The sequence below is a fragment of the Wickerhamomyces anomalus genome (assembly GCF_001661255.1).
Source record: "Wickerhamomyces anomalus NRRL Y-366-8 unplaced genomic scaffold WICANscaffold_3, whole genome shotgun sequence".
In the NCBI taxonomy this organism is placed as follows: domain Eukaryota; kingdom Fungi; phylum Ascomycota; class Saccharomycetes; order Phaffomycetales; family Wickerhamomycetaceae; genus Hansenula; species Hansenula anomala.
The window spans coordinates 602,420-627,108 of record NW_017567112.1 but is presented as its reverse complement, the minus strand read 5'-3'; the positions used below and the strand labels follow the sequence as shown (position 1 = coordinate 627,108).

At 35.2% G+C, this 24,689-nt stretch overlaps 12 protein-coding genes across 12 annotated transcripts; 4 read left to right on the top strand and 8 right to left on the bottom strand.

The window, feature by feature from the left end:
• Window positions 1-424: 424 nt before the first annotated feature.
• PRE5 (proteasome core particle subunit alpha 6) lies at window positions 425-1,472 on the top strand (the record flags this gene model as incomplete). The annotated part of the gene is made up of 4 exons (XM_019185608.1): window positions 425-427; window positions 494-553; window positions 611-697; window positions 753-1,472. The coding sequence occupies 4 exons, from the start codon at window positions 425-427 to the stop codon at window positions 1,470-1,472; spliced, it is 870 nt and encodes a 289-aa protein (XP_019039011.1).
• A 276-nt stretch (window positions 1,473-1,748) lies between these two features.
• On the top strand, window positions 1,749-3,111 carry CTR3 (high-affinity Cu transporter CTR3). Its single transcript, XM_019186312.1, has one exon. It carries the CDS (start codon window positions 2,219-2,221, stop codon window positions 2,825-2,827), a length of 609 nt encoding a protein of 202 aa, XP_019039010.1. The 5' UTR covers window positions 1,749-2,218; the 3' UTR covers window positions 2,828-3,111.
• A 1,197-nt stretch (window positions 3,112-4,308) lies between these two features.
• On the bottom strand, window positions 4,309-7,494 carry WICANDRAFT_62388 (uncharacterized protein; the record flags this gene model as incomplete). The annotated part of the gene is made up of 2 exons (XM_019183353.1): window positions 4,309-4,340; window positions 6,984-7,494. The coding sequence occupies 2 exons, from the start codon at window positions 7,492-7,494 to the stop codon at window positions 4,309-4,311; spliced, it is 543 nt and encodes a 180-aa protein (XP_019039009.1).
• A 1,390-nt stretch (window positions 7,495-8,884) lies between these two features.
• On the top strand, window positions 8,885-9,466 carry CTR2 (low-affinity Cu transporter; the record flags this gene model as incomplete). Its single annotated transcript, XM_019182710.1, has 2 exons — window positions 8,885-9,041; window positions 9,138-9,466. 2 exons carry the CDS (start codon window positions 8,885-8,887, stop codon window positions 9,344-9,346), a joined length of 366 nt encoding a protein of 121 aa, XP_019039008.1. The 3' UTR covers window positions 9,347-9,466.
• A 94-nt stretch (window positions 9,467-9,560) lies between these two features.
• Window positions 9,561-10,871, bottom strand: WICANDRAFT_30943 (uncharacterized protein; the record flags this gene model as incomplete). The annotated part of the gene is made up of 1 exon (XM_019181780.1): window positions 9,561-10,871. The coding sequence occupies one exon, from the start codon at window positions 10,869-10,871 to the stop codon at window positions 9,561-9,563; it is 1,311 nt and encodes a 436-aa protein (XP_019039007.1).
• An 867-nt stretch (window positions 10,872-11,738) lies between these two features.
• WICANDRAFT_68381 (uncharacterized protein) lies at window positions 11,739-13,123 on the bottom strand (the record flags this gene model as incomplete). Its single annotated transcript, XM_019184116.1, has 1 exon — window positions 11,739-13,123. One exon carries the CDS (start codon window positions 13,121-13,123, stop codon window positions 11,780-11,782), a length of 1,344 nt encoding a protein of 447 aa, XP_019039006.1. The 3' UTR covers window positions 11,739-11,779.
• A 371-nt stretch (window positions 13,124-13,494) lies between these two features.
• Window positions 13,495-14,976, bottom strand: VBA1 (Vba1p; the record flags this gene model as incomplete). Its single annotated transcript, XM_019180658.1, has 1 exon — window positions 13,495-14,976. A coding segment is annotated over one exon (1,482 nt), but the record flags the coding sequence as incomplete, so codon positions are not given.
• A 503-nt stretch (window positions 14,977-15,479) lies between these two features.
• WICANDRAFT_83880 (60S ribosomal protein eL13) lies at window positions 15,480-16,139 on the top strand (the record flags this gene model as incomplete). The annotated part of the gene is made up of 2 exons (XM_019185611.1): window positions 15,480-15,483; window positions 15,544-16,139. The coding sequence occupies 2 exons, from the start codon at window positions 15,480-15,482 to the stop codon at window positions 16,137-16,139; spliced, it is 600 nt and encodes a 199-aa protein (XP_019039004.1).
• Window positions 16,140-16,454: 315 nt separating this feature from the next.
• RPP1B (ribosomal protein P1 beta) lies at window positions 16,455-16,903 on the bottom strand (the record flags this gene model as incomplete). Its single annotated transcript, XM_019184721.1, has 2 exons — window positions 16,455-16,661; window positions 16,790-16,903. The coding sequence occupies 2 exons, from the start codon at window positions 16,901-16,903 to the stop codon at window positions 16,455-16,457; spliced, it is 321 nt and encodes a 106-aa protein (XP_019039003.1).
• A 1,207-nt stretch (window positions 16,904-18,110) lies between these two features.
• Window positions 18,111-18,884, bottom strand: MAM33 (Mam33p; the record flags this gene model as incomplete). Its single annotated transcript, XM_019184720.1, has 1 exon — window positions 18,111-18,884. One exon carries the CDS (start codon window positions 18,882-18,884, stop codon window positions 18,111-18,113), a length of 774 nt encoding a protein of 257 aa, XP_019039002.1.
• Window positions 18,885-19,494: 610 nt separating this feature from the next.
• Window positions 19,495-20,484, bottom strand: WICANDRAFT_31360 (cyclin family protein; the record flags this gene model as incomplete). The annotated part of the gene is made up of 1 exon (XM_019181826.1): window positions 19,495-20,484. The coding sequence occupies one exon, from the start codon at window positions 20,482-20,484 to the stop codon at window positions 19,495-19,497; it is 990 nt and encodes a 329-aa protein (XP_019039001.1).
• Window positions 20,485-21,578: 1,094 nt separating this feature from the next.
• Window positions 21,579-24,473, bottom strand: HUL5 (ubiquitin-ubiquitin ligase HUL5; the record flags this gene model as incomplete). The annotated part of the gene is made up of 1 exon (XM_019181629.1): window positions 21,579-24,473. The coding sequence occupies one exon, from the start codon at window positions 24,471-24,473 to the stop codon at window positions 21,579-21,581; it is 2,895 nt and encodes a 964-aa protein (XP_019039000.1).
• Window positions 24,474-24,689: the final 216 nt, after the last annotated feature.

Sequence of the window (24,689 nt, the reverse complement as noted above, 5' to 3'; positions counted from 1 at the left end):
GTTCAAATTCAACTCACCAGATATAATTGGTAACCAATTGTTGTATAAAGTGCTACCTAGAATCACCAGCAAAAACCCTATTGCCAGCACTAATGACAACGCTATTATCTTTGACAATGGATTCCCAAACAGTTTCGGCATTCTTATTAATAATCTCTAAAGTATCCTTGAAGTAAAATCAATAACCTTGGACTTTCTTACACTCCATTAACTTCACAATCCTTTTATCGTTCCGCAGCATTGTAGTAGTGATCTTTTTGTATGAAAAAATCCAAATCGGTATGCCCACACTTGAACCGGTCAGGTTTGGCAGACTAGGGAATTTTAGAAATCTTCGTTCGAATCAGAAATTGAAAGTGGCAATTGGGAAAACATCAACAACATCAACAAATAAAGTCAACAACATAGTTTAGACTAAAGAAGGATGGTAAGTTTGGATGATTTCAATGTCAATTTCACTTTACGCGGCCCCAACTAACCAATTGACCTCTAGTTTAGAAATAATTACGATGGTGATACTGTCACTTACTCTCCAACAGGTAGAATATTTCAAGTATGTTCATAATCAGATTTATAAGAATTGAGACACCAACTAACTAAATCCTGATAGGTTGAATATGCATTAGAAGCTATAAAACAAGGTAGTGCTGTTGTGGGGCTAGCTACAAAAGAACATGTCGTTTTGGTGGCATTAAAGGTACGTTTGAGAAATGTTGAATTGGTCATGGATGATTTTACTAACATTGGTTTAGAGAAATGCAGAAGAATTGGGTTCATATCAAAAGAAAATAATCACAGTTGATGATCATTTAGGTATTGCATTAGCTGGTTTAGCACCAGATGCTAGAGTTCTATCAAATTTCTTGCGTGAACAAGCCATGTCACAAAAAATGGTGTACAATAGACCATTATCAGTGGAGAAAGCATCAAACCTATTAGCAGATAAAGCACAAAAGAACACACAGAGTTACGGTGGTAGACCATATGGTGTTGGTCTATTAGTTGCCGGTTATGATGAAACTGGTGCACATTTGTTTGAATTTCAACCATCTGGATCAGTATTGGAATATGTTGGTGCTGCTATTGGTGCCAGATCACAAGCTGGTAGAACTTATTTGGAACGTAACTTTGAGAGTTATACCAATGCAACTAAAGATGAATTGATTGTTCATGGTTTGAATGCTTTAAGAGATACATTAGCACAAGATAAAGAATTGAATAGTAAAAACACATCAATTGCTGTTGTTGGTAAAGATACATCTTTTACATTATTTGATGATGATGACGTTCAACCTTGGTTGGATCGCTTGGATTCAACTTCAAATGCTAGAAGCTCCGGAGGTGCTGGTGATGATGATAATAATGATGATAACAATAACGATGACGGTGCTAACCCAGAAAGTAAGGATGAAGAAGTTAAAGATGCTGCAGGTGATGAAGGAGCAAATGAAGATAGAATGGAAACTGATTGATTCATTTCAATTTGTTGGAGTAAAAGATACACATTTTGTAAATTATTTTGAAAAACTTCTTCAAGATGTAGAAACCCATCAAATGACAGACTTATTCACCAATATAAAGTCATAACAACATCTCCATTAACGGTTTAAGAGATTGTATAAAGGATTGGACTTTTTTGCTCGTATTTTTTATAATCATCGTTTTAGATCTTTATAAATCTTTTGTTAGCCTTTCGCGCTTCAACTTGTACTACCCTGGAAATAATTGCTCGTGATTGAGCATTTTTTCAAACACCTGAATAGTTAAAAGTAATACAACCGAAATAATTCCAAGGTTAGTTGGGAATTTGGAGAATTATTATTGGGTGGAAAGCTTTTTTGGTATATCTGCTGATTTTGTTGACTATGTTAAATGCGAATGAATTGAGTTTGGTGAAATATTTTAAGACAGGGTTTGGAACAATGAAGCATTTTGGAAAGGTATAAATTGGCTCCAGTTTCTCTTATTCCTCTATTTGGTTTGTTTTTATGAAGATCTTAAAAGATATCATTTCCTTTATAAAGCTTAAAGATGACATATGTCAATAACGATGGTGCAAGTTACAATATTGAAGAGGCACTTAATGTCGTGAACAAAATGGACATGGGAGGAATGAGCGGTAGCTCTGCATCTTCAAAACCAAGTTGCAAGATATCAGTATGTATTCAGTCAGTAAGTTGTTTTCAAACAATGTGATTAACAGGCCCCATTTTGTTAGATGCTGTGGAATTGGTACACAATTGATTCGTGTTTCATTGCAAGATCATGGCATGTGAACACCAGAGGTCAATTTGCAGGATCTTGTATTGGTGTTTTCCTCTTGGTCTTATCTGCACAGTGGCTACACAGAGTTGCTCGTGAATATGATGCAGCTATTGCTAGAAGAAAAACTTTACATTTACAGAAATCAGAGCCATCAGATTCTTCAATTGATAATGTTGAAAAAGAAGCCTCAATCACGAGAAGTGAGGTTGGGTCAAATGATTCACAAGCCTTGATGTTTTTCCCAGAAAACACTGCATTTTCAAATCTTCTTCAGCCAATATTATATACTTTAAGTCATAATTGGTTCTGGGATTTCAGAAAAGGTTCTAGTTTCAGTGCAGCCTACCCAAGTTTTGTTGAACATTTGATCAGAAGTTTAATTTTCACTATCCAATGGGGTCAATCATATATTATCATGTTGCTATTCATGTACTATAATGGTTACATCATTATTTCATGTATTTTAGGTGCTCTATTTGGAAGAATAATCTTCAACTATGAACCTATTACTTGCACCACTAGGTCCGATAGTGAAAATAATGATAAAAAGTGTTGTATGTGAGTGTTCTTTCTTTCAATAGTTTTATGAAGAGACCACTTCTATGAATGTCTATTCCAATAGTTAGTTTTAATAACCTAATATGAATCTAAGCTGTCTTGTACACTCTATTTATTTCACGTGTAGTTCCCTTGCTCTAGACAACAATTAGCTTCAACAGAATCAAAAAGAGTAGACTACCAGGACCACAATCTCGACACTTCTATGGCGGTAGAACGTGAGTGACTGGAGAGTGTAGTAATCAAAATCATTTAATAAAACTGAGCTTTAGTTCTTTCTTTGAATTGACTTACACCTTTGGACTTGTTTCAAACTTTTGTTTTAAACTTTGTCACTTCTTGATTTATTCAAGTTTTGTTGTGGGATCTGGGGGATTTTATTTTTCATTATGGGACCTGGGGGATTTTATTTTTCATTGTGGGATCTGGGGCATTTTATTTTTCATTGTGGGAACTGGGGCACTTTTATTGAGTATGGGTACTGGGGGATTATCATTTGTCATTGGGTTTTTCATTTCCTTTTTACTTTTTTATCCGGGCTTATTAGGTTCAGTTCTTCATGGTGATTTGTATTCTTTTTGAATTATTTTGGAATAGGGGAACATAATGGAGATTTTTGCTACATGTTTTCATTTTAAAGGTTTCAATGAGTGAATAGATGTTCAAAGTCAATTGGGAGGACTACATTTAGATGTACTTATGATTCCTGGAAACTTGTGAGAATTGATGAAGTTATGATTTCGGAATTTTTCAGCTTTTGATGATGATGTTGATGGGAGTTCATTGCTTGCTTCATTTTCCTGGTAGTGCGGGAATAGTATTGAGTCAGTCAAGATGCCAATTTATTGGTAGAATAATGTTTTCTTTGATACTAGTCAAAAGTCTTAAGAAGTTTACAATGAAACCAAAAAAAAAAAAAATTAAGCAAAAGCAAAAGAACTTGAAACCTAATACTAATAGATCAGTTGATCTCTAGTTGTTATTCCATTCAAACAAATGATATTGATGATTTCAATTGATGATGAAACTGAAAGGCAAGGGCCTTGTCTGATGTGGAAGATGATTCGGTTGTTATTAGATTGTCGTCTGGGGATAATAACGAAGGTGTTTTTTATGGCTGGATCTTTCATTGATAGTTTGTATTAGATTGGAACTGTTTGTGACAATTGAAACTTACTGATTGGTTGATCTCAGTCATTTTCACCTATTTTTCATCTTGATGTCATAAAGGTTTATGGCATGTAGTTGATCTCTCTTTATATATAATTAATCTTTTATTATAATTTTCAAGCGAGTGAGGCATTCAGCCCGTGTAGATACGTCGTTGTCTTCATTACGGATGTAAGCGCCGACAATCAAATGGAAAATAAAATAAACAAGTGTAATGACAATGTTAAAAAAAAAGTTTGTAACAACATGGAAAAAAAAATCAATGAACAGTAAACAGGTGTAACACAACAACGATGGAAAGTCAGCAATAAAACCTCAAAATGAAATGGCAACACAAACATAAATGTCTGTTAATGAAAGTTAGTAACTGAACATCACAATGATTGATCATGAAAAAGAAAAAAAACAGGTAAAGGATGATACCAAAAAGCAATAATTGGAAATGAACAGAAAATAATGAATAAATAACTTTGGAAAAAAAGTTAGTAATTGAACATCACAATGATTGATAATGAAATAATAATAAAAGAGTAAGTTGATAATACCAAAAAACAAGAACTGGAAATGAACAATGAATGATGGCCTGGGGTAGAAGTCAACGAAACAACAAAACACCATTGGGGGATGATATCTTGAAACACGAGAACAAGAACAACATATGAAAACAATCATCAGTGATTTTATGGAAAAACAAAGAGGCTGGGGGAAAGTTCTTCAAAATCATCAGAGTCATGTAAACATAATAGTCATCCTAGGTTATTTGGAATAAAAAGTTATAAATAATTTCATCAAGAATCCTCCCATAATTGTAGATATAAGTTCAAGGCAACAATGAAACCCAATTACTAAATTCAAAAGAATAAACTCTCAAACCTTTCAATGGGGGTAGTGTATCAAAGTATGCTTCCTATCAATCAAGTCCACCACTGACCTTCATAATAGTAACCCATCAAACAAGGATAACGTTTCTCAAAAAGAAACTAGATTCAATGACAAATAATAACCTTTCTAACCATCAAAGTGAACTGTGAATCTTCAACAGATATCAAGGGAATGTTGTTCATGAGCTTGCTACCTGAAAATGAATGAAAATGAATGATGAATGAAAAAACCAACAGTGAGTTAAGAGTTGTAGAAGGATACAAGTGATCTGGGATTCGACCTTCTTTTAACCTTTTCGACACCAGTTGACACAAAACCCAAAGCAACCACAAAACCTCAAACCACAAACCACAAACACCATAGTAATTGAATTATTTTCCTAAGTAATTCATCTTTGTGTACATGACCACAAACCCAAAACAATGTAAATTTCTATAGGCAACCACAAAAACGATAAAACTCTTCAGTGACGTATATCGTATATCAAATTAACTGCCACAAAAAGGATAGAGACAATAATAGGTTCCACCAGCAACAAACCACAAATGCACTTACTAAAAACATTTGAACTAAGAAACAACCAAAATTATATGATCTTTTCATAGGTTTGTGCTGTCTAGTCACACAAAAACTTGTTAAAAATACATAATAATGTAAGTATTGGCTGATCAATGAGCATGTTTCGCGATCATCACGACATCGAATAGTAACAGCTGAATCTAGATCAAATTTTTTATCATTTTTGTTTGATGAAGTTTGAAGTTAGAGGACTGTATTGTTTCCAGTATTTGGCGTTTTCTTTGTTTGTTTTTTTATTTATCGGCGCCAAAAAATCAGCAAAGTTTTTGCAAAAGCTGACGAGATTTCCCGATTTGTATTTTCACTTCACCGAATATATCCCAAAAAGGCTTACCCAGTGCAAATTGTCGCTGATCACATGACTGACTTTTCAAACGTAAATAACGAAACAACATTATATGACACAATATAAATAAAATATATGTATATATTCTTCAGCTTCCAAAGATTATAATGAGGTATAATTCATGTTTGATTTAGCCTTTTTATTTTCACTTTTGAAATTTTAAGAATTTTAACGACGTATATATCTCTAATCTATAATACAAATAAGGGTATTAATATTCTGTATCTAGAAAATTTCTTGAAACACCCCAAACATACATTTATCTTGCAGAGAATTCAGTTTTATGATGAATGAGAAATTTTAATATATATAGTATCTGGCAAAGTGTGTTGAGTAATCGTGCTTGAAAATGAGATATTTGAGTGGAAGGTTTTTTTTTCATTTTCTAGTCAATTTATAATATTTATGTAGTAATAATTGGTCAATTAGCTGAAACTGAATCATTTTTTGAGCCTCTCCATAATATCCATAGTGGAAGTAATGCCATGCCTGGCATGTTTATTATAAAACCCAATTAAATACACCTACAATTTATGTCTTTGAGAAACCCGTCAAAATTGACAGTATGCTTAAAGTGAGCACCATGGGATGTACATCAGATGCTTTCGACGTAGGCAATATAACATTTGGGACGAATAGCGTCTTTGCGAGATATCAGAATACTTATTCTAAGGTTCATATATGAGAGGTTTCGATTTTGATATGTACTATCTGTCGCTTCAATATACACTCGACCTATGAGCGTAAAATAAAAGCACAAGTACCTTTAAGACACAAATTATTAGAAGCTTTCATATTATTACTCATTATAAATTTACTAGGCGCTGTCAAAAAATGATTTCTTTAACAATAGACGTAACACTAGTGTTGCGGTGATGTGACTGATCTTACATCTTTGGGATGGTGATACTTTACCAGGAAGAATTCCAAGTTCAATTGGAAAAGGCAGTACTACTGATTTCTGAAACTAAAAAGTAAAAAAGTCCATTAATTATATCAAGAAAAAGATGAAATATTAAGAAAATAAACGTTTAAAGAAGGTTGAAATTGATTGAAAGTATTTTTGACAAAAGGCAAAGGAACCATGGATAGGAGACACACAAGATAATAAAAGTAAAAAGAGATAATAAAAAATCCAATCCAAACCATCAAAGGAGAAACATAACCTAGTACATTGGTTGACCATTTCTCCAGGTTCTCCAGTGCCATGCGTCAGCTTCTGGTTCAGCTTCTCTTTTGTACATTGGTTGGCCATTTCTCCAGACCCTCCATTGCCATGGATTAGCTTCAGCTTCTGGTCCAGCTTCTCTTTTGTACATTGGTTGGCCATTTCTCCAGACCCTCCATTGCCATGGATTAGCTTCAGCTTCTGGTTCAGCTTCTCTCTTGTACATTGGTTGGCCATTTCTCCAGACCCTCCATTGCCATGCTTCAGCATCTCTCTTGGATAATTTTGATAATTCAGATTCAGCAATGGTGGTGTTAATAAAGTAAACAGCATCATCTAAAACAATTGGAGCAATGTCAGAACCTAAGTTGACGGCTTCAATGATAGCATCATCAGAGAATGGGAATTCAACACCTTTTGAAGTACCGACTTGTTCTTCTTCTTGGTTAGCTGGGGTTTCTTCAGCGAAAACATTGTTAGCTAAAGCTAAAACAAAAGCATAAACGAAAGCAGTTGAGAATTTCATTGTTGATAAAAGAGTGTTGATTGATAAAAGGATTCAATTGATTGATGATAAATTGAAACATTATTGAATCTGATTTGAAAGGAATTCAAAGCATCTTTATATATTTCAAAACTTGAATACAAAGCCTAACAATTATCATGCAAAGCTAATACCATGAAACACTGTGAATAGAGCTCAGGCCTGTAAGTTGCCCCAAGTGTTGAATAGAAGGTTTTCAAAAAAGACCTTTCTTTAAAAATCACCATTGAGTTCCCAATTCGGAAATACCAACATGCATCAAATTTAACTCTTCCATCACTTAAAATCATCTTCTTTCAGCATTCAATGGAGCCTTTCATGCAAGTGAATTACCATTTAGTGTGTAATAAAGAAATTTTCAGTTTCTTTTAGGCGCTTTTTTCAGATCTATGGCAACGGTGAAGTTTCAATTTTCCCATTGATCTCCAAACTTAGCGACAAACCAAGATACGACACCAGCTTTTGATACAAAACCAAGATATTTTACCTGAAAATCAATGATAACTTTTGTTGAACCACCATAGACACACGAGTTTTACGAGATCTGAGGCACATCATCTTTTAGATTCGGTAAAACTGATGCAAAAACACATGGACCAGGAAAATGATTTGATTGATTGAACGCCCCATAAGGAATTTGGAGCTTGAAGGTTGGAATCGTGATAAATTTCTTAAATGTGATGCTTTAGAGTACCAATTGCCTCAAACTTTGACGGTGGAGTGAGCATTAAACGAACAAATGATTCCCAAATGAGATCTCAATGAATAACTTTCCCTGAAAGCAGCACTTCAACAATTGAGAAACTGTACAGCATAAGAGCCCCAAAAAAACAGGAAATTGGAATGACGGTACTATTGTTTGGTTCAATCAGGTACGCTAATTAATTGAGGCTAGTTTTAAAGTGATTAATGTTGAAAATTCCTTGTTGTTGGTGTATCCATAATTTGTGTACCATCGACTCGCCATCAATCCTTTCAAGCATCATAAGAACACAGAGGAGCCTCGTATCAGCAGCAGACACAATTGACACAAGTCACCAATGACATTGAATCAGACTCTCTTGACAAATACAATGGTTGATATTTTGCTCGTCGCGTAGTAAAAGCCAAACGTCGACGTTTCGCGAAAAATTTCAAGCAAAACCTGATACGATCAAAGACCGACTGATTAAAAAGATATAAAATTCTTTAAGGATACTTCTCATCTTATTGATATCATTCAACTTCAAATCAAGTAAAGAGAAATGGATCATTCAATGATGGATCACTCCAAGATGGACCACTCCATGCCTGGTATGGATGATGACATGTGCAATATGAATGTGAGTTTACCTCCACCAATAGTATGGGATATACTAACTCTCATGTTTAGATGCTTTTCACATGGGATTGGAAAAACCTATGTGTTGTGTTCAGATGGTGGCATGTTCGAAGCTTAACATCGTTCATTGTTACGTTGGTTGCATTAGTGGTATTTGGTATTGGTTATGAATTCTTCAAATCTAGAGCAAAGAGATACGAAGCAAAACGTGAGTAATTTTATACGATAGAGGTTAATTTGTTGAGAGAGTTAATAACTAATTCTTTGATAGTTTCCTCTGTTAGAATTCCTGATTCACTTCAAGACCAAGGTGTGACTAATCCAGTTAAAATAGGCTCCGTTAGTCGTATACAAAAATCAGTGTATTATGGATTGTTGGTTGGCTATTCATATATGATGATGTTGGTTTTCATGACATATAATGGTTGGGCAATGATCGCTGTTGTTCTTGGTGCTGTTCTTGGGAACTACCTATATGGTGGTGAGATTAACGATTCAATGGCTTGCCATTGAGTACTTCAACATACATACATATATACCTTGACATCTATTTATATACGACTTTGATGATAGAAAATGTAGAAGATTCAAATTACAAAACAATCAATTACAAAAGATTTCAAACTACAACTTCAAATTCTTAATTTTCAAATAACATAAAATAATTCATGAACAAATTTATAAACCCATTAAAACGTTTAAAACTAACTTAAACAAATCATATAACTTAGATAGCAACTGATTTTCTGAAGTTGGCACCAGCGTAGACAGCTTTGTCACCTAATTCTTCTTCAATTCTCAAGATTTGGTTTAATTTAGCTAATCTTTCAGATCTAGCTGGAGCACCAGTCTTAATTTGACCAGATCTTAAACCAACAGATAAATCAGCAATGAAGGTATCTTCAGTTTCACCAGATCTGTGGGAAACCATAACACCCCAACCAGCAGCATAAGAATCTTGTGCAGCTTTGATTGATTCAGTTAAAGTACCGATTTGGTTAACTTTTAATAATAAAGCGTTAGCAGCTTTCTTTTCAATGGCAGTTTTAATTCTGATTGGGTTGGTAACAGTTAAATCATCACCAACAATTTGGATATCAACTGTCTTTAAGAAATGAACCCAAGCATCCCAGTCATCTTCAGCAAATGGATCTTCAATAGAAACAATTGGGTATTCTTTGATTAATTGAGCGTATAAGTCAGCTAATTGTTCACCAGTTAACCATTTAGTTGGGTCTGAGTTTGGATTTTTGAAATCTAAATCATATTTACCATCGTGGTAAAATTCAGATGAAGCAACATCTAAAGCAATTGAAACTTGACCTTCGTAACCAGCTTGTTTGATGGCAGCAACGATTAAATCTAAAGCTTCTTTTGGAGTAGTGATATCTGGAGCAACACCACCTTCATCACCGACGTTACCGGCTGATTGACCGTAAGTCTTTTTAGCTAATGATTTCAAGTTGTGGTAAACTTCTGAACCAATTCTTAAAGCTTCAGCAAAAGTTGGAGCACCAGTTGGAACAATCATGAATTCTTGGAAGGCTAAAGCACCACCAGCATGGGAACCACCGTTTAAAACGTTTTGGAATGGAACTGGTAAGACAAATGGTTCTGGAGTTTTAGCAATGTCGGCAATGTGTTGGTATAATGGGACATTTTTTTCACCAGCAGCAGCTTTAGCAGCAGCTAAAGAAACACCTAAGATGGCATTGGCACCTAATTTAGATTTGTTTGGAGTACCATCTAAAGATAATAAGAATTCATCAACTTTAGCTTGGTCTTTAACATCCAAGTTAGCTTTGACGAAAGCTGGAGCAATGATTTCATTGACGTTGGCAACGGCTTTCAAAACACCTTTACCTAACCATTTTGATTTGTCACCATCTCTTAATTCTAAAGCTTCGTGGACACCAGTTGAGGCACCAGATGGGACAATTGATCTGAATAAACCTTTGTCAGTGGTTAAATCAACTTCAACTGTTGGGTTACCACGAGAATCGTAGACGTATCTAGCGAAAACTTTTTGAACGGCCATTGTATGAGTGTGTTGTTTGTGTGTTGTTAATACTTGTTATTGTTTGGAAAACAATTGATGTATGATAGGAAAACAGAGTAATAGAACGAGTAATAAAGGGATAAGGTGAAATATTTATACCAGTTGGCCCATCAGATTCTCATCATGGGCCAGCAAATGTGTGGTACCCGGTGGTGTCGAGAACGTTGAAGGGTAATGCTGCTCGTAGTGATCCAACTGATCGTGATGGTGCTCATGAGGTGATGGCTTGAAACTACCAGAAAACGCGAGAATTTTACAACACAGATGCATCAATTGACTAATTAGCCACTGGAGTGTAAACCATGAGCTTGTTACTAGTTAAAACAGTGCAATTGAGCTTCTCTGACTAGTGCAACTGGGCCCAAGACTGGACTCAGCAGTTGGTGTAGGTGATGCTATTGACGTTGTGGAATCCCGGCCCTACCAATTATCAAGTCAAGCCACGCACAAACCGAATCTGCTCATGACGAGTTCCTCACCAGATAAAACGATACAACAAACTGACAACTGGCAATTGGTACGAATTGTATGCAAATGTGGCATTTTAATCGAAACATGTGTAGGCTAAATCACCCTGACTACAACACCCTGGTGATGGTTACACTTCTTTAACAATCATCACCTGCAACTTCACCTCCCAAGTCAACTGATTCAACTCAAACTTCATCCCGGTCACCAGTTGGATGGAAAAATTTTCCAAAAGGATGGAAAGGAATCCTCCGAGAAAGACCGAGGATTACATAAGAAAATGTGGCCCGAGCGAAAGGAATAACCTCTATGTTTACAATTCGGATTGATTCAAGTTAAAATATGCTACAAATGTTTCCATCACCATGAAGAGAACATCGGAAAATAAAATTTTACAAGGGTATTTAAATTATGAAAAGTTACAGCTTCTTTGCTCTTCCAAAATCACGGCCAGCATAGACACCATCATCCCCTATTTGTTCTTCAATTCTAAGCAGTTGGTTGTATTTGGCTAATCTTTCAGATCTTGCTGGTGCCCCAGATTTCAAGTGGCCTGCCTTCAATCCAACAGTCAAGTCTGCAATGAACGTATCCTCAGTTTCACCAGATCGATGTGACACAAAAACTGACCAATCGTTCTTAAATGCCATGTTAGCTGCATCAATTGATTCAGAAACAGTACCAATTTGATTCACCTTCAACAACAATGAGTTACCAACACGCTCTTGAATCGCATTCTGCAATAGTTTGGTATTTGTAACAGTTAAATCATCTGTAACAATCTCAACATTTTGATCCAATTTCTTGTATGTAACATTATAGAAATGCTTCCAACTGTCCCAATCATCTTCTGCAAATGGATCTTCCAACAACACTATAGGATACTTCTGAAGTAGTTCAACGTATAACTCACCTAATTGTTCACCACTGAGGATTTTATTATGTTCTGGACTCTTGAAATCCAAGTCATATTGTTTAGCAACCTTATGGAACTCTGAAGATGCAGCATCCATACCAATGCAAACTTTCCCTTCATAACCACATTTTTTGATAGCTTCATAAATCAAATCTAAAGCTTCTTCTGCAGTATCGACATCTGGTGCAACACCACCTTCATCCCCCACATTTCCTGCACCTTGGCCATATTTTGACTGTGCTAGTTTCTTCAAAGTATGATAAACCTCAGTTGCATATCTTAACCCTTCTCTAAAACTTGAAGCACCTATAGGTGCTATCATAAACTCTTGAAAAGCTAGCTTACCACCAGCATGAACACCTCCATTCAAAACATTTAAGAATGGAACTGGTAAAACATACTTTTTGTTCTTGATAGCTGCTTCATCGCCTGCCAATTGTGCAATATGTTCATATAATGGCAATTTCAACTCAGCAGCACCTGCTTTACAAACAGCCATAGAAACACCCAAAATTGCATTAGCACCCAGCTTGATCTTATTAGCAGTTCCGTCAAGTTTTTTTAAAAAATCATCAACTTGTTTTTGCTTTGTAACAGAGATTTCACTCTTGATTAATTCAGGTCCCAAAATTTCATTAACGTTTTCAACAGCTTGTAAAACACCTTTACCTTCCCACTTTGACTTATCACCATCTTTTAACTCAACTGCTTCATTTGAGCCTGTAGATGCACCTGATGGAACAATTGAACGGAAGGTTCCAAGATTTGTAGTCAGGTCCACTTCCACGGTTGGATTACCACGACTGTCATAAACATATCTAGCATGTATTCTCTCAATTGTAGTCATTTTCTTGCGCTGAGTATTCAGCAATAAGGGGAGCAAATGAATTTTGATTCCATTTCTACTTTTTTTATACCTTTTTGTTGTCTGTAAGGCTCCAAAAATTATAAAGAGTTTAATTGCTGAAATGTTGAAACCGGCTCGAGAATTAAACAACTCCGATATTGTTGGAACGCAAGCTGTTGAGGAAACAAATATTGTCACTAGACTGGCAGTCAGCAAGGTTGATTAATTGTACAACATAGTTGAATTGTACTTAGACTTACTACTCACTTACACAACTACAGAGCCAAACAAATGTGTCACATTCGGATTGTATATTGTAAATTGCGCATCAGTGTCTATTTGGACTTTCCATATTTAATGGCTACAACACCAGAAACTAATAAACTGAAAACCCCCAGCGCTAATGCTGGTACAAAAGAATCAATCATTGCTTCCTGGTATGCCTTCAAAAGCTTATAGAATAGTTTTTCGGTTATCAACTTGCCTTGTTTCAAATAATTGGTGTCATGTAACAACTTCTCCATAATTTCATCTCCATGATCGACATTATTTAGAATAGAGTGAAGTTTATTGGAAATTGATCTATCATAAACAGCCAATGAAACACCAACACCAAGAACTTGTCCAATGGATCTAAAAAGATAGTTCATACCTGTAGCGGCAGCTTGACCTTCTTTACCAACAAGCGCAACGACAGTTATCAAAGCAGAAACTAAATATGAACCATAACCGAGCCCCATAGTTGTTAAACCAACACTAATCACAACTTTCCAACCAATATCAGAATCAAAAGGTTCTGGAACTTTCAAAACCTCAAACACTAGCACCATACCAACTAGTGTGAAACCAACACTTGCAAATGAAATCCATAATGATAATGGTTTGACATCTATATTTATCCTTTTCAACAAATAACCCGATGTCAATGAGCCAATTGAAAGTGAAATAATGATGAAGATCAAAAACCCACCTGATTCTTTAGTACTTTGATTTTGAACAACCTGCAAAAAAGATGGGACACCAAACAATGCAGCATACAATATAAACGTCACAGCAAATGATGAGAGCCCACAAACACCCAAAAGACCTTTCACTAGGTGCGCTGGAACAATTTGTTCTTTAGCAATGAATGTCTCAATGTAAAAAAATGAGCAAGAAGACAAGAGGAAAACTAGACTCAGCACAACCTTATTAAGATTTGTTGACAACAAAAGTAAGAATGCAGTAATACTAGAGACTAGAGTAATAGACCCACCAAAATCGATTCTCGAAAAGTTTTCTCTCGTCAATGGTTTTTCATGTCCAATATTAACATGCTTATAAGCCAACCACATACAAACCATAACAGATGGAACTTGAATTCCAAAAATCCATCTCCATCCAATTGTAGTCAGCAAAATAGCACCTAATGGAGCACCTAAAGTCTGTCCCAATGCATAGTTTAAGTTTGCATAACCTTGATATAAACCTCTTTCCTCCAAGGTGACAATGTCACTAACAATAATACTAGACATTGCACCTAATCCACCACCCCCGATACCACAAACAGCTCTAGCGATGGAAAAATGCACAATATTGTTGGAAAAAATACTCAGAAAGCACCCAAATCCAAAAAAGAATTGTGCAAACATTAATGCATACTTTCTCCCCACAATATCTGAAACTTTACCATATAAGGGTTGGAAAGCTGTATTTGTCAATAAATAAGAAGTTGCAATCCACGATTTCAAATCCTCTTGCTGGAAATCAGATGCTATACCATTCATAATATTGGCAACCACAGTTCCATCCATTGCAGCTAAAAAACTACCCATCCATATAGCAGGAAGTATCACTTTCAGGTTATATTTATGTTCTGAGCCATCATGGAGTTCTCTATTTGAGGATAAACTATTGTATGCTACCTGTGACTCTCCTAATAGAGCACTTTCAGGGGTACTTAATCTTTGAGTTTCCTCTGAAGTTGATTGTTTGTTACTCATTATCCGATCAAACAAATTTTATCTTCGAAATTGAAGTTCTTTCCCAAATGTTAAAGCTTCGAGATCCGTTGGTAGCACTTTCGAATACTGAATAAAAACTTCTTTGAATTGAATTAGTATTTTCACATTCACCCTATAAGTATGTATTACTGATGAGTCAAAGTCAAACGGTAAACTGTTGAAACTTTGGAGTAGATTTTGTTTATCAAGATTTCATAATCTCTGACTAATGATTACATCAGTTTTGGGATGAAGATTACATAATATTTTTTGATGATGAGACTCTTGGAAAGAAAAAAAAAAGCTGAAAAAAAAACTGAAAAACCTGAAGCCATAACTAGTAGTTTTAAAAACTCGAGCAGAACAAAGACAAAATGGGTATGTAAATGTGATATTATGATCTTAATTTTGGTTCGTTATACTAACATGTGATAATAGCTATCGCTAAAAACTTACCACTCTTAAAAAACCATTTCAGAAAACACTGGCAAGAACGTGTCAAAGTTCACTTTGACCAAGCTGGTAAAAAAGCTTCAAGAAGACAAGCTAGAGCTTCAAAAGCTGCCAGAATTGCTCCAAGACCATTAGATGCCTTAAGACCAGTCGTTAGAGCCCCAACCATCAAATACAACAGAAAAGTCAGAGCTGGTAGAGGTTTCACTTTACGTGAAGTTAAAGCTGCTGGTTTAACTCCATCATATGCTAGAACCATTGGTATTGCTGTTGACCACCGTCGTCAAAACAGATCTACTGAAATTTTCGAAGCTAACGTTCAAAGATTAAAAGAATACCAATCTAAATTGATTGTTTTCCCAAGAAAGGGTAAAGCTCCAGAAGCTGAACAAGTCTTATCAACTGCTGCTACTTTCCCAATTGCTCAACCAGCTCCAGAATCAGCACCAAGAGCCGTTGAACAACAAGAACAAACTGCTTTCAGAACATTGAGATTAGCCAGATCAGAAAAGAAATACAGAGGTATTAGAGAAAAGAGAGCTAAAGAAAAAGCTGAAGCTGAAGCTGATAAGAAAAAATAAGCTGCAACGTCTTGAGAAGTATAAAATAATATCATTTGGGGGTTAGTTCTAGTCATTTTTTTTGTTTAATTAGTATCATGTCTTTTTTTGGGTTTTAAATTAAGTGTCTGTATTTGTAGTTTGTCAATCTTGGTACGTAATTATGATGTGTGAAATTTGAATCATGAATATCTGAGCGAAAACTAGGATTTCCTTTCACTTATATCGCCTGAATTTTCTACGACCAGTATATTATTAGTTTGTAACCCCATTTATTGTGATATCATGACTTTTTGCTTTATTAAATACAGTAAACTCTTTTGGAAATTAATGAACCTAATCGAACAAACCGAAACCCATATCGTCATCAGATTCTTCTTTTTCTTCTTCTTTTTCTTCTTCAGCAGCAGCTTCAGTTGAACCAGAAGCAGCAGCAGCAGAAGCACCGGCAGCTGGAGCAGAAGCACCAACGGTAGCGAAACCTTTTAGGATTTCTTTTAAGTCTTTACCTTCTAAAGCAGTAGCGAAAACATCAGCCCAAACCTAGGGGTATATATGTTAGTAAATAATTCTCGAAAAAGACGCTGCAATAATCTTCATGGTTCAATTCTCCTGAAATAGTTGATACCCCTTCTTGATGATTATAGCATTCAAATATAATCCGAACTTACTTTGTCAACTGAAGCACCAGCAGATTTGGTTAAGGTTAATAAGTTTTCTGAGGTGATGTCAAGACCAGCATCAGACAAGATCAAAGCAGCGTATGAAACAATAGCGTCAGACATTGTGTATATGTGTTGTATGTATGGAGCTTGTACGAGAGCACTTCAAGGTGTTCCTTGATGAAGTTGATCGTGTTGATATTACCTATCCTCTGGGAACGGTCCACCATACAAAATCACACGGTACAGGACACACCATAGTTAAGATTTTTTTCAAAATTATTCGGAGCGTCGTTTTCGAGAGGTGGTGTTTGGGTGTGTTCTTGTTTATGTAGAATATGTCAAAAAACACAGTCACAGATCTTGCCAGCACAAAAGTTTAAACCCAAATCAAGTATACTTGACTACATTGAAGGTATTCAAAGACTAGCATTTAGAAGCTTGGAAACAAATCTAGGAGGAGGAATCAATGGCACTACTACTATGTATTTACTAAGGATATCCTAAACTTGCTATAATTGGGCTATCCACAGGTTTGATTCTGGAACTAAGGATATGTTTTCAGCATAACGTCTTTAAAAGCTATCGATCAAAAATTGGAACTACATATATGATGTGTCGCTAATTTTGAACGAGCTATCAAAGTGCCAATAGTCAAGGATATTCTTAGTTTGTGTTAGTTTCTTTATTGTGTTTCATACGCGTGTTCTGATGATTCATTGTGTCCCATTGAATTTGGCAGATATAACAAAAACAGGCACAATATACTATTGACTATTGACCCCCATAAATTATAGCCAAAGACTCCAATCTAACACTCCTAAACCAAATACATGGGTTGAGATCTTAATGAGTTTTGAGATTTGTTTAAGCCAAGTACTGACCTTATCTTCTCTTTTTTCAAGATGAGTTCAAAGTTTAGCATAAAAGTGCAACTTTCTGGCTTAAATAATCAATACGAGTAAAATCATCACAATTATTAAAACTATCTCTTTCGGTTGCGGCCATATCTAGCAGAAAGCACCGTTTCCCGTCCGATCAACTGTAGTTAAGCTGCTAAGAGCCTGACCGAGTAGTGTAGTGGGAGACCATACGCGAAACTCAGGTGCTGCAATCTATTCAACTTTTTTTTTTGTGATTTATCAATAATTCATATTATGGCTACATTGTTGATGGCTTGAGTCAATCTATCTATTTACAAATATATTCAATCGATTCCTAAGTGGCATGTATTATCATAAACTCACTTGAAAGAACTGAATAAAATAACCCTAAAAATCTTATATACAAAGGAAATCAATATCATTAAACATCATGGAACTAGTTACTCTTATTTCAAGAATTTTTCCAAGTTTGATAACCAACGCAAGTATTCTTCATTTTCTTTGTAAATACCATAGTTGATGATGTGGTGTAATAATTCATCAGTAACACCTAATGATTCCATATAGTTATCTAAACTGAGAACTAATTTTTCATCCAAGTTTGAGATAGCTGGACCGTGATAAGCAATTTCACGTTTTTGTTCATCTTCAGCACTTTCAGATAAAGCTTCAGTAGCATTGGCATAATGAGTAACACCCTCAACAACAACAGCTGCATCATAAGTACGGTAGATTAAATCAAAGCTAACAGCGGAGTTATCAGCTTTTTTAGCAACAACTAAGTTAACATTTAAAAAGAATTCATCTGGTTGTTTGGTTAAATCATCTTCTTCAAAGTTTTCTTCAACAGCACGGATGTTGACAGCTTGATTGACATCAAAGTAAAGATGTAAAGTTTCAGTTTCAGTTTCTTTGATTAATTTACCTAAAGATTGACCAGTAGTTTCGGCTAATTTGAAACCAGATCTGTCAAAAAATGATTCAAGAGCTTCTGGTAATGAGTTATCGTTACCTGCTTCATGTTCAATCTCAGCGATAACACTTTCATGGAATTGTTTCTTAGCATCATTAGAAACAATTGATGAAGTAGAGAATAAACGTGGAGCAATGGTTGAAGCAGCTGATCTATGAACCAATGGAGTGGCAGTTCTAACAATTGAGCTTCTGGTGATTGATTTCAAGGCAGCAATAGCAGTACGGTTGGTTAAACGGAATGACATCTTTTGTTTGATCTATTTCAATGTATTGACGATGTTCAAAGTGAAGATGGGTTGTAGCAAATAAAGAAGTTGTACATGCCTAAAAATCCCTAGCTCACAATAAATTTTTCAAGCCCTCGGATTTAGTCCCGGAAATATAAGAAAGGGCATTAAATCCACAAAAACATGAAACTGTAGATTACAGGTTTGTGTCATGTAAACTGTTGATGTAATAAGTATAACTGCTTTTTTCAAGCAGGAGGTTCATGTGGCTCTGATGGAGAAAAATTGTTACAATATTATCTACATAAATTCAATGTTGAAAGTCATTTTGCATTCAACCAACTAATAATATGATAGTGTACAATGTGGCCACTTATTCAGCCAACTTTTCTCCAGTAAATTATGTCTTTCTCATAACCAATCCATAGGTAAAATCTCTTGATGTAAACAAATAAACAAAAATGAAAACCAACCAAACCTTTCAGATGTTGGAGTTCAAAAAGAATCAAAGTGAGATGATTTGGAAACACCAAGTCACTCAATAAAAAATGAAATGAAATAACATGCATAGGAAACCAATTCCAAACTAAAAATACAATATAAGGACTTTGAAAACAGCCCTGAACTCTCACTGCTCACCATCAGCAACTTTAAGCCATTCTTGAACAAAAAGGGAAGAGCGACGATAACGACGTTCTTGGTACTTTTCATATATGGATTTATGATGCTCCTCTGGATGGCGACATGCATCCAACAATAATGAGGCAGCAGGCTTCAATTGTTCAGCTGTATAACCTGAATAATAAACATGAGCCTCTGTCCAGTCTCCACGATTCAGTAACAATCTACTCAAAAAATGAGAAGCAGCAGCTAACCAACTTGGTGGAGATGCAACAAATCTATAATCCATGACAGTGATCTCTAGAAAGTATTTAGCCAAAGTTCTGGTTTCAAAATCATAATCGTCTGCTTTACTTGTGCGACGTAAAAATGACATTGGGCCTGGCCATCCCATTTCGAATTCTAGAACGTCAATCATAAATCTTTCAGCTCTCAAAATATCTTCAACAGTATAGGCATGATCTACCATATATGCAATCTCTTGAACACTAGGACAATTGATTTCCTCATATTTAGCAGCGATGAACAAAGCAACTGCACCAACTAATTGGAATCTGCTCAAGGAGACTTTTCTCTTGCTTAAAAAACGGTCAATATAATTGACTGTTAGAAACAATGTCTCTGGTAACAAGTTAAATCTTGAATGCACTTGAACTAACCAATCAACCAATATGCTACGCATATTCCACTTCAATTCAGTCTGTGATTCCATGTAGCGAGGATTTGGTCTTAGCTTTATTTCCAAGCCATGTAAATAGTTAAAAATCTCCGGAGCGTACTCTGCAACCATGGACACATCAAAAGTATCTTCATCCTCCTCATCCAAAGTTTCTTGATAAAACACTCTGTACACTTGAAGTAATTCTTGATGGATTTCTGGTGTCAATTTTGGCATCAAAGGTTGAGGTAATTCATCATCATCATCGTCCTCTTCCTCAAACAATTCAGTTTGATCCTCTTCATAGTCACGAGTTAGCTGAACTTTAGCATCGTCCATACTAGGTTCCCGATTCACATATCTATCTTTTATTTCAGCCAAGGGTTGTCTATTATATTCTGTTGTTGTTGTTGTTGTTGTATCTGCTCTTCCAATTCTTCCAGGGACACGATTTTCATCATTTTCATCACCATACACTTTAACTCTTTGTGCTGGTTTAGCTAATGCAGTTCTAGATGCTCTCGATATATTTGTGGAGACACTGCCTAGAGCTACTCTATTTGATGATGATTGCTGAATCTTTGGGGCCTTATGTCTTAAAGCTTGAGCATTTTCATTTGCTAATGATCTGTATTTTTGACTTCCTTCCATGATATTATACGGGGTTTGTTATATGGTGTGTTTGAATAATTTGTTGTTGTTGTTGTTGGAGGTTAAAATTTTGATTTGAAGATGAGAAAAACCAAAACAATTAACAAAACCTTCAGCAAAAAAATAATAAAGTGAATGTCAAAAGCTCAAAGTTGAAAAGATTTTATAGCACTTTTTGGTTGTGATGATTGATTGTTGATGGGTGAATGATCTGTAATACAGTACAACAAAATAAACAAATGGGTATAATTCAAAGAAAACAAATCCAGATACGAGGAGCTGGAGTGAAAATTCAAAGTCTCAGAGGAATGCCACAGAAAGTTTTATTTTATGCAAAACGTACTCAATGTTATTTTGTGACGTTAAGTTTGAGTTTTGTGGTTTGTTGTGTACAAATCCCTTTAATATTGTGCAAAACTGAAATTGTGTTGATCTGAGTGATAAAAAAAACAGACAGGTTTTGATCTAGTTATATTGATAGTGAGAATGATAAGCGAGAGACTGTATAAACTGACAAAGGACCTTCCACGAGCTATTGAAGTTTTGAATTGATGTTTGAAAAGAAAGAAGCTTTGTTTATGAGGTTTGAAGTTGTTCTTTTTGTTTTTGTTTCTTTGGAGCTCATCGTTTCCATGGCAAATTTGAAATTCACGGTTAGCGCAACAGTATAGTAAACAAACAACAAAAATATGGTTCGCGCACAACAAAACAGCCGATTGGGAAACTTTCTAGATTCAAGTCTACATTTGTACTAGGTACGTATTCATTTACTCTATTTTATTTCATGTCAAGTCAAAACCGGCTTCTGCATTAATTGCATAGAGTAGCTTCTCCTTCAGTAGCTGTTTGTTTCTATAGTTTGGTAGCTTGAGTAAGTTCACACACGTTGAAGAAGTTGGTAATCTTTCAGGTTCATCACCACCATTTTTGATTCCAAATCTTGGAACCAATGCTTTAAACCCTAATAAAGGAGCTCTTGGAACAGAAGTAACAAACTTGACAAGTTGGAACCTTTCAGTATTTGTCATTTCATGCACAATCTCCCAAAAATCACGAATTGTTTTATCATTCAGCGTGTAGCCACCATAAACAACATATTCTTTCAAATCTTGAACATTAATATCCTTTTCACCAGAAATCAGCATTTGGAGTTCATATGGATTAAACATGGCCAACCACTCTTTTGAAATGATTTCAAATAACCCATTCAAGAAGGAGTTACATTGAATGTTGATCAATCTATTCAACTTGAAGTTGGCAACTTCGTGAACAAACTTCAATTTGTTGGAACTTGTGACAGGAGTGATTGAACCATTTGGAACAAGATCAATGCTAATGTTTCTATTATCGAGCTTCTCGTCAATACTGAAAGTCAAATTCAGACCTTCTAGTTCTTCATCAGTCATACTTAATAATTTGACCAAATTAGTGTATAACTCTCCATCCAGGCTTCTCAAATCATCAAACGAGTTCTTGTACCCAGTATTGAATTTGGTTAAAAAGAAACTTGAAAAACTAATATCCACTAAAACTCTCTCATATAAACACTTACCAATAACCTTCCCCAAGAAATTAGTATAATTTAATGATTTCAACTGTTCTTCACTATCAATCCTGTATTGATATTTTAGGCCAATTTGTGGATTTGGGTATAGTTCATGATTATCATTTTCAACAAACAAATCTTTAAAACCTTCTTTGACAACACCAGTTAAAAATTCTTTTGTAAGACCACCCCCATCAACTCCTACTTCCTCACCATGTTCATTAATGAAATTAATACCTAACTTGCTTTTGAAAGTTTCTCCAAGCTTATTGAAACTATCATACGCATCCTCAAGCATATGTTCTCTTCTGATAGTTGCTGTCTGTTTACGCTCCAAAAATCCAAACATACTCAAACTGTTAGCCTCACTCAGACCAAGTCTATCTCTATCAAGATCCACCAAAACTTGGAAAATTTCAACTCTTTTCTCAAAGCTAATGAAGAATGGTGTTTTCAAGAAAATCTTCAACTTGGCTCTAGAATCTGAATTCAATGAACTTATAAAATCTGGAGCACCGTTATCTGAATCATAGTCGTTCTTTCTAGATTCTTCATATTGAGAAATCAAGTTTACTAGGGTCATAATATCCAATTTCTTGTCATTGATCAACCAAATTGTTTTGTCAACTAATGACAATCTTGAATCTTTCAAATAAACCTGGTTCAAAACTTTAATAGATAGGGTTTCTAATAAATCAAGATTCTTATCCCCCAACAGTGTTCTAACCTTTGAGGAATTCCAGATCAAATTAAATGTGAATTTTTTCAAAAAAATGGAAATCAGTTCAAACTTCTTGACCGTGAAGTCATATTTTTTGAATATTTCAAAATCATTTGAAACAATAAGAAAGTATTGAAACACCTCAAAAAATATATAAAGATCATACTGTAGGAAATCCATATGTTCCTGAAAGACAAATTTGATGAATTCTTGATCAATATTGTAAATTGAATTTTCTTGCAACTCAATAAACTTAGTGAAAACTGAACTTTCTAAAACCGAATCCACTAGCTCTTTAAAACTGTTTGGAATCAAATAAATAATAAATGTAGACTTCAGTAAAGGCTTCAAGCGCATTAATGAGCCATATAGACGTGTCAAAACATGGGAATCTTTAACATTTTTTGTAACGGCCGTGATGAATTCCCTATTGTATAATCTTTTGATGCTTTCATTCAAATCCTCATCAATGAGCTTACGTTTTAACTCATGAGCATCATTACCATCATTCTCGTCATCTTCATCCATACTAAACTCATTTTCTGATTTGGTAGCCACTGTTACATTTATCGATGAAAGAACCCATGAAATAGGGGATATGGTTTGTATGCTAAACTTTTCAGCTTGTGTTATCAAAGTGGAAAGAATGTTCAATTTTTCATCGTCTGACAATGACAAAAGACAAGTTGACGATTCTATTTGAGAGTTGAGAACATCAAACCGTACTTTGAAAGATGGAACTCTAAGTAGATCAGTGGTTGATAGAAATCTAATGTAGTTGTTCACATCCAATGGAGCATATTTTGAAATGATGAACACCAATTTTGATGCCAACTCAAAGTCTCTTGAGCTAATTAACGATTCCACAAGCTTTGATAGTTCCGGTATTATCCCTCCAAGAGTTTTTTGTATTTCTATACTGGAGTAAAGGCGGTCAGATAACCAAAGGAGCTGATCCAGAACTTGCAGGTCAATGGTGGATTTCAGACTGATATTTGGGAATGTGTTGACAATGGTTGAAGCTAGTTCCAGAAAGCTTTTGGTGTTGATTTCAGATGGATTAGTTTCCTTCAACAAACCACAAAGTAAGTTCAATTGCTCTAATTTTCTTTCATTAACTTTGTATAGTGTTGAATAAAAGATAGTAAATTGGTGTATAACATAATTGATCTCAGCAACACTGGTTACTAAATTTTCCCAGCGCTTTCCAACTAATATTTTGTGATTTATTGAAGCTTGGTATCTTCTAATATAGGACTGGACAATGATGACTGACTTTTCCCTAGCTCTTTCTCTTTCTCTCTTTTCTCTTTCCTTTTGTGTATGCTGAAGAATATTAGCTCTATTGTTCTTGAAACCACCTCCTAAATTGACATTCCTTTTCTTCAATTGTCCATTGAAGTTCATCATATTGATAAAATGACGATCAATTAGCTCCAAAGCGCTGCTAAAGTGTGATGTGGAAGTTGGTGAAGATAAAGGAATAAGAAGTGGCGATTGGTGTATGGCACTTGTGAACTAACGGTCAATTGAAGCGGGATGGACACCAAAAATTCTTTGCTAAAACGTAACAGAGTTCTGAACGACCTTTGAAATGTTGATACCGAATGCTTTTAAACCACTCTC

Bases quoted from the DNA above. Each gene is read 5' to 3' on its own strand.
- CTR3 (XM_019186312.1), top strand. From the start codon at position 2,219: ATGCTGTGGAATTGGTACACAATTGATTCGTGTTTCATTGCAAGATCA.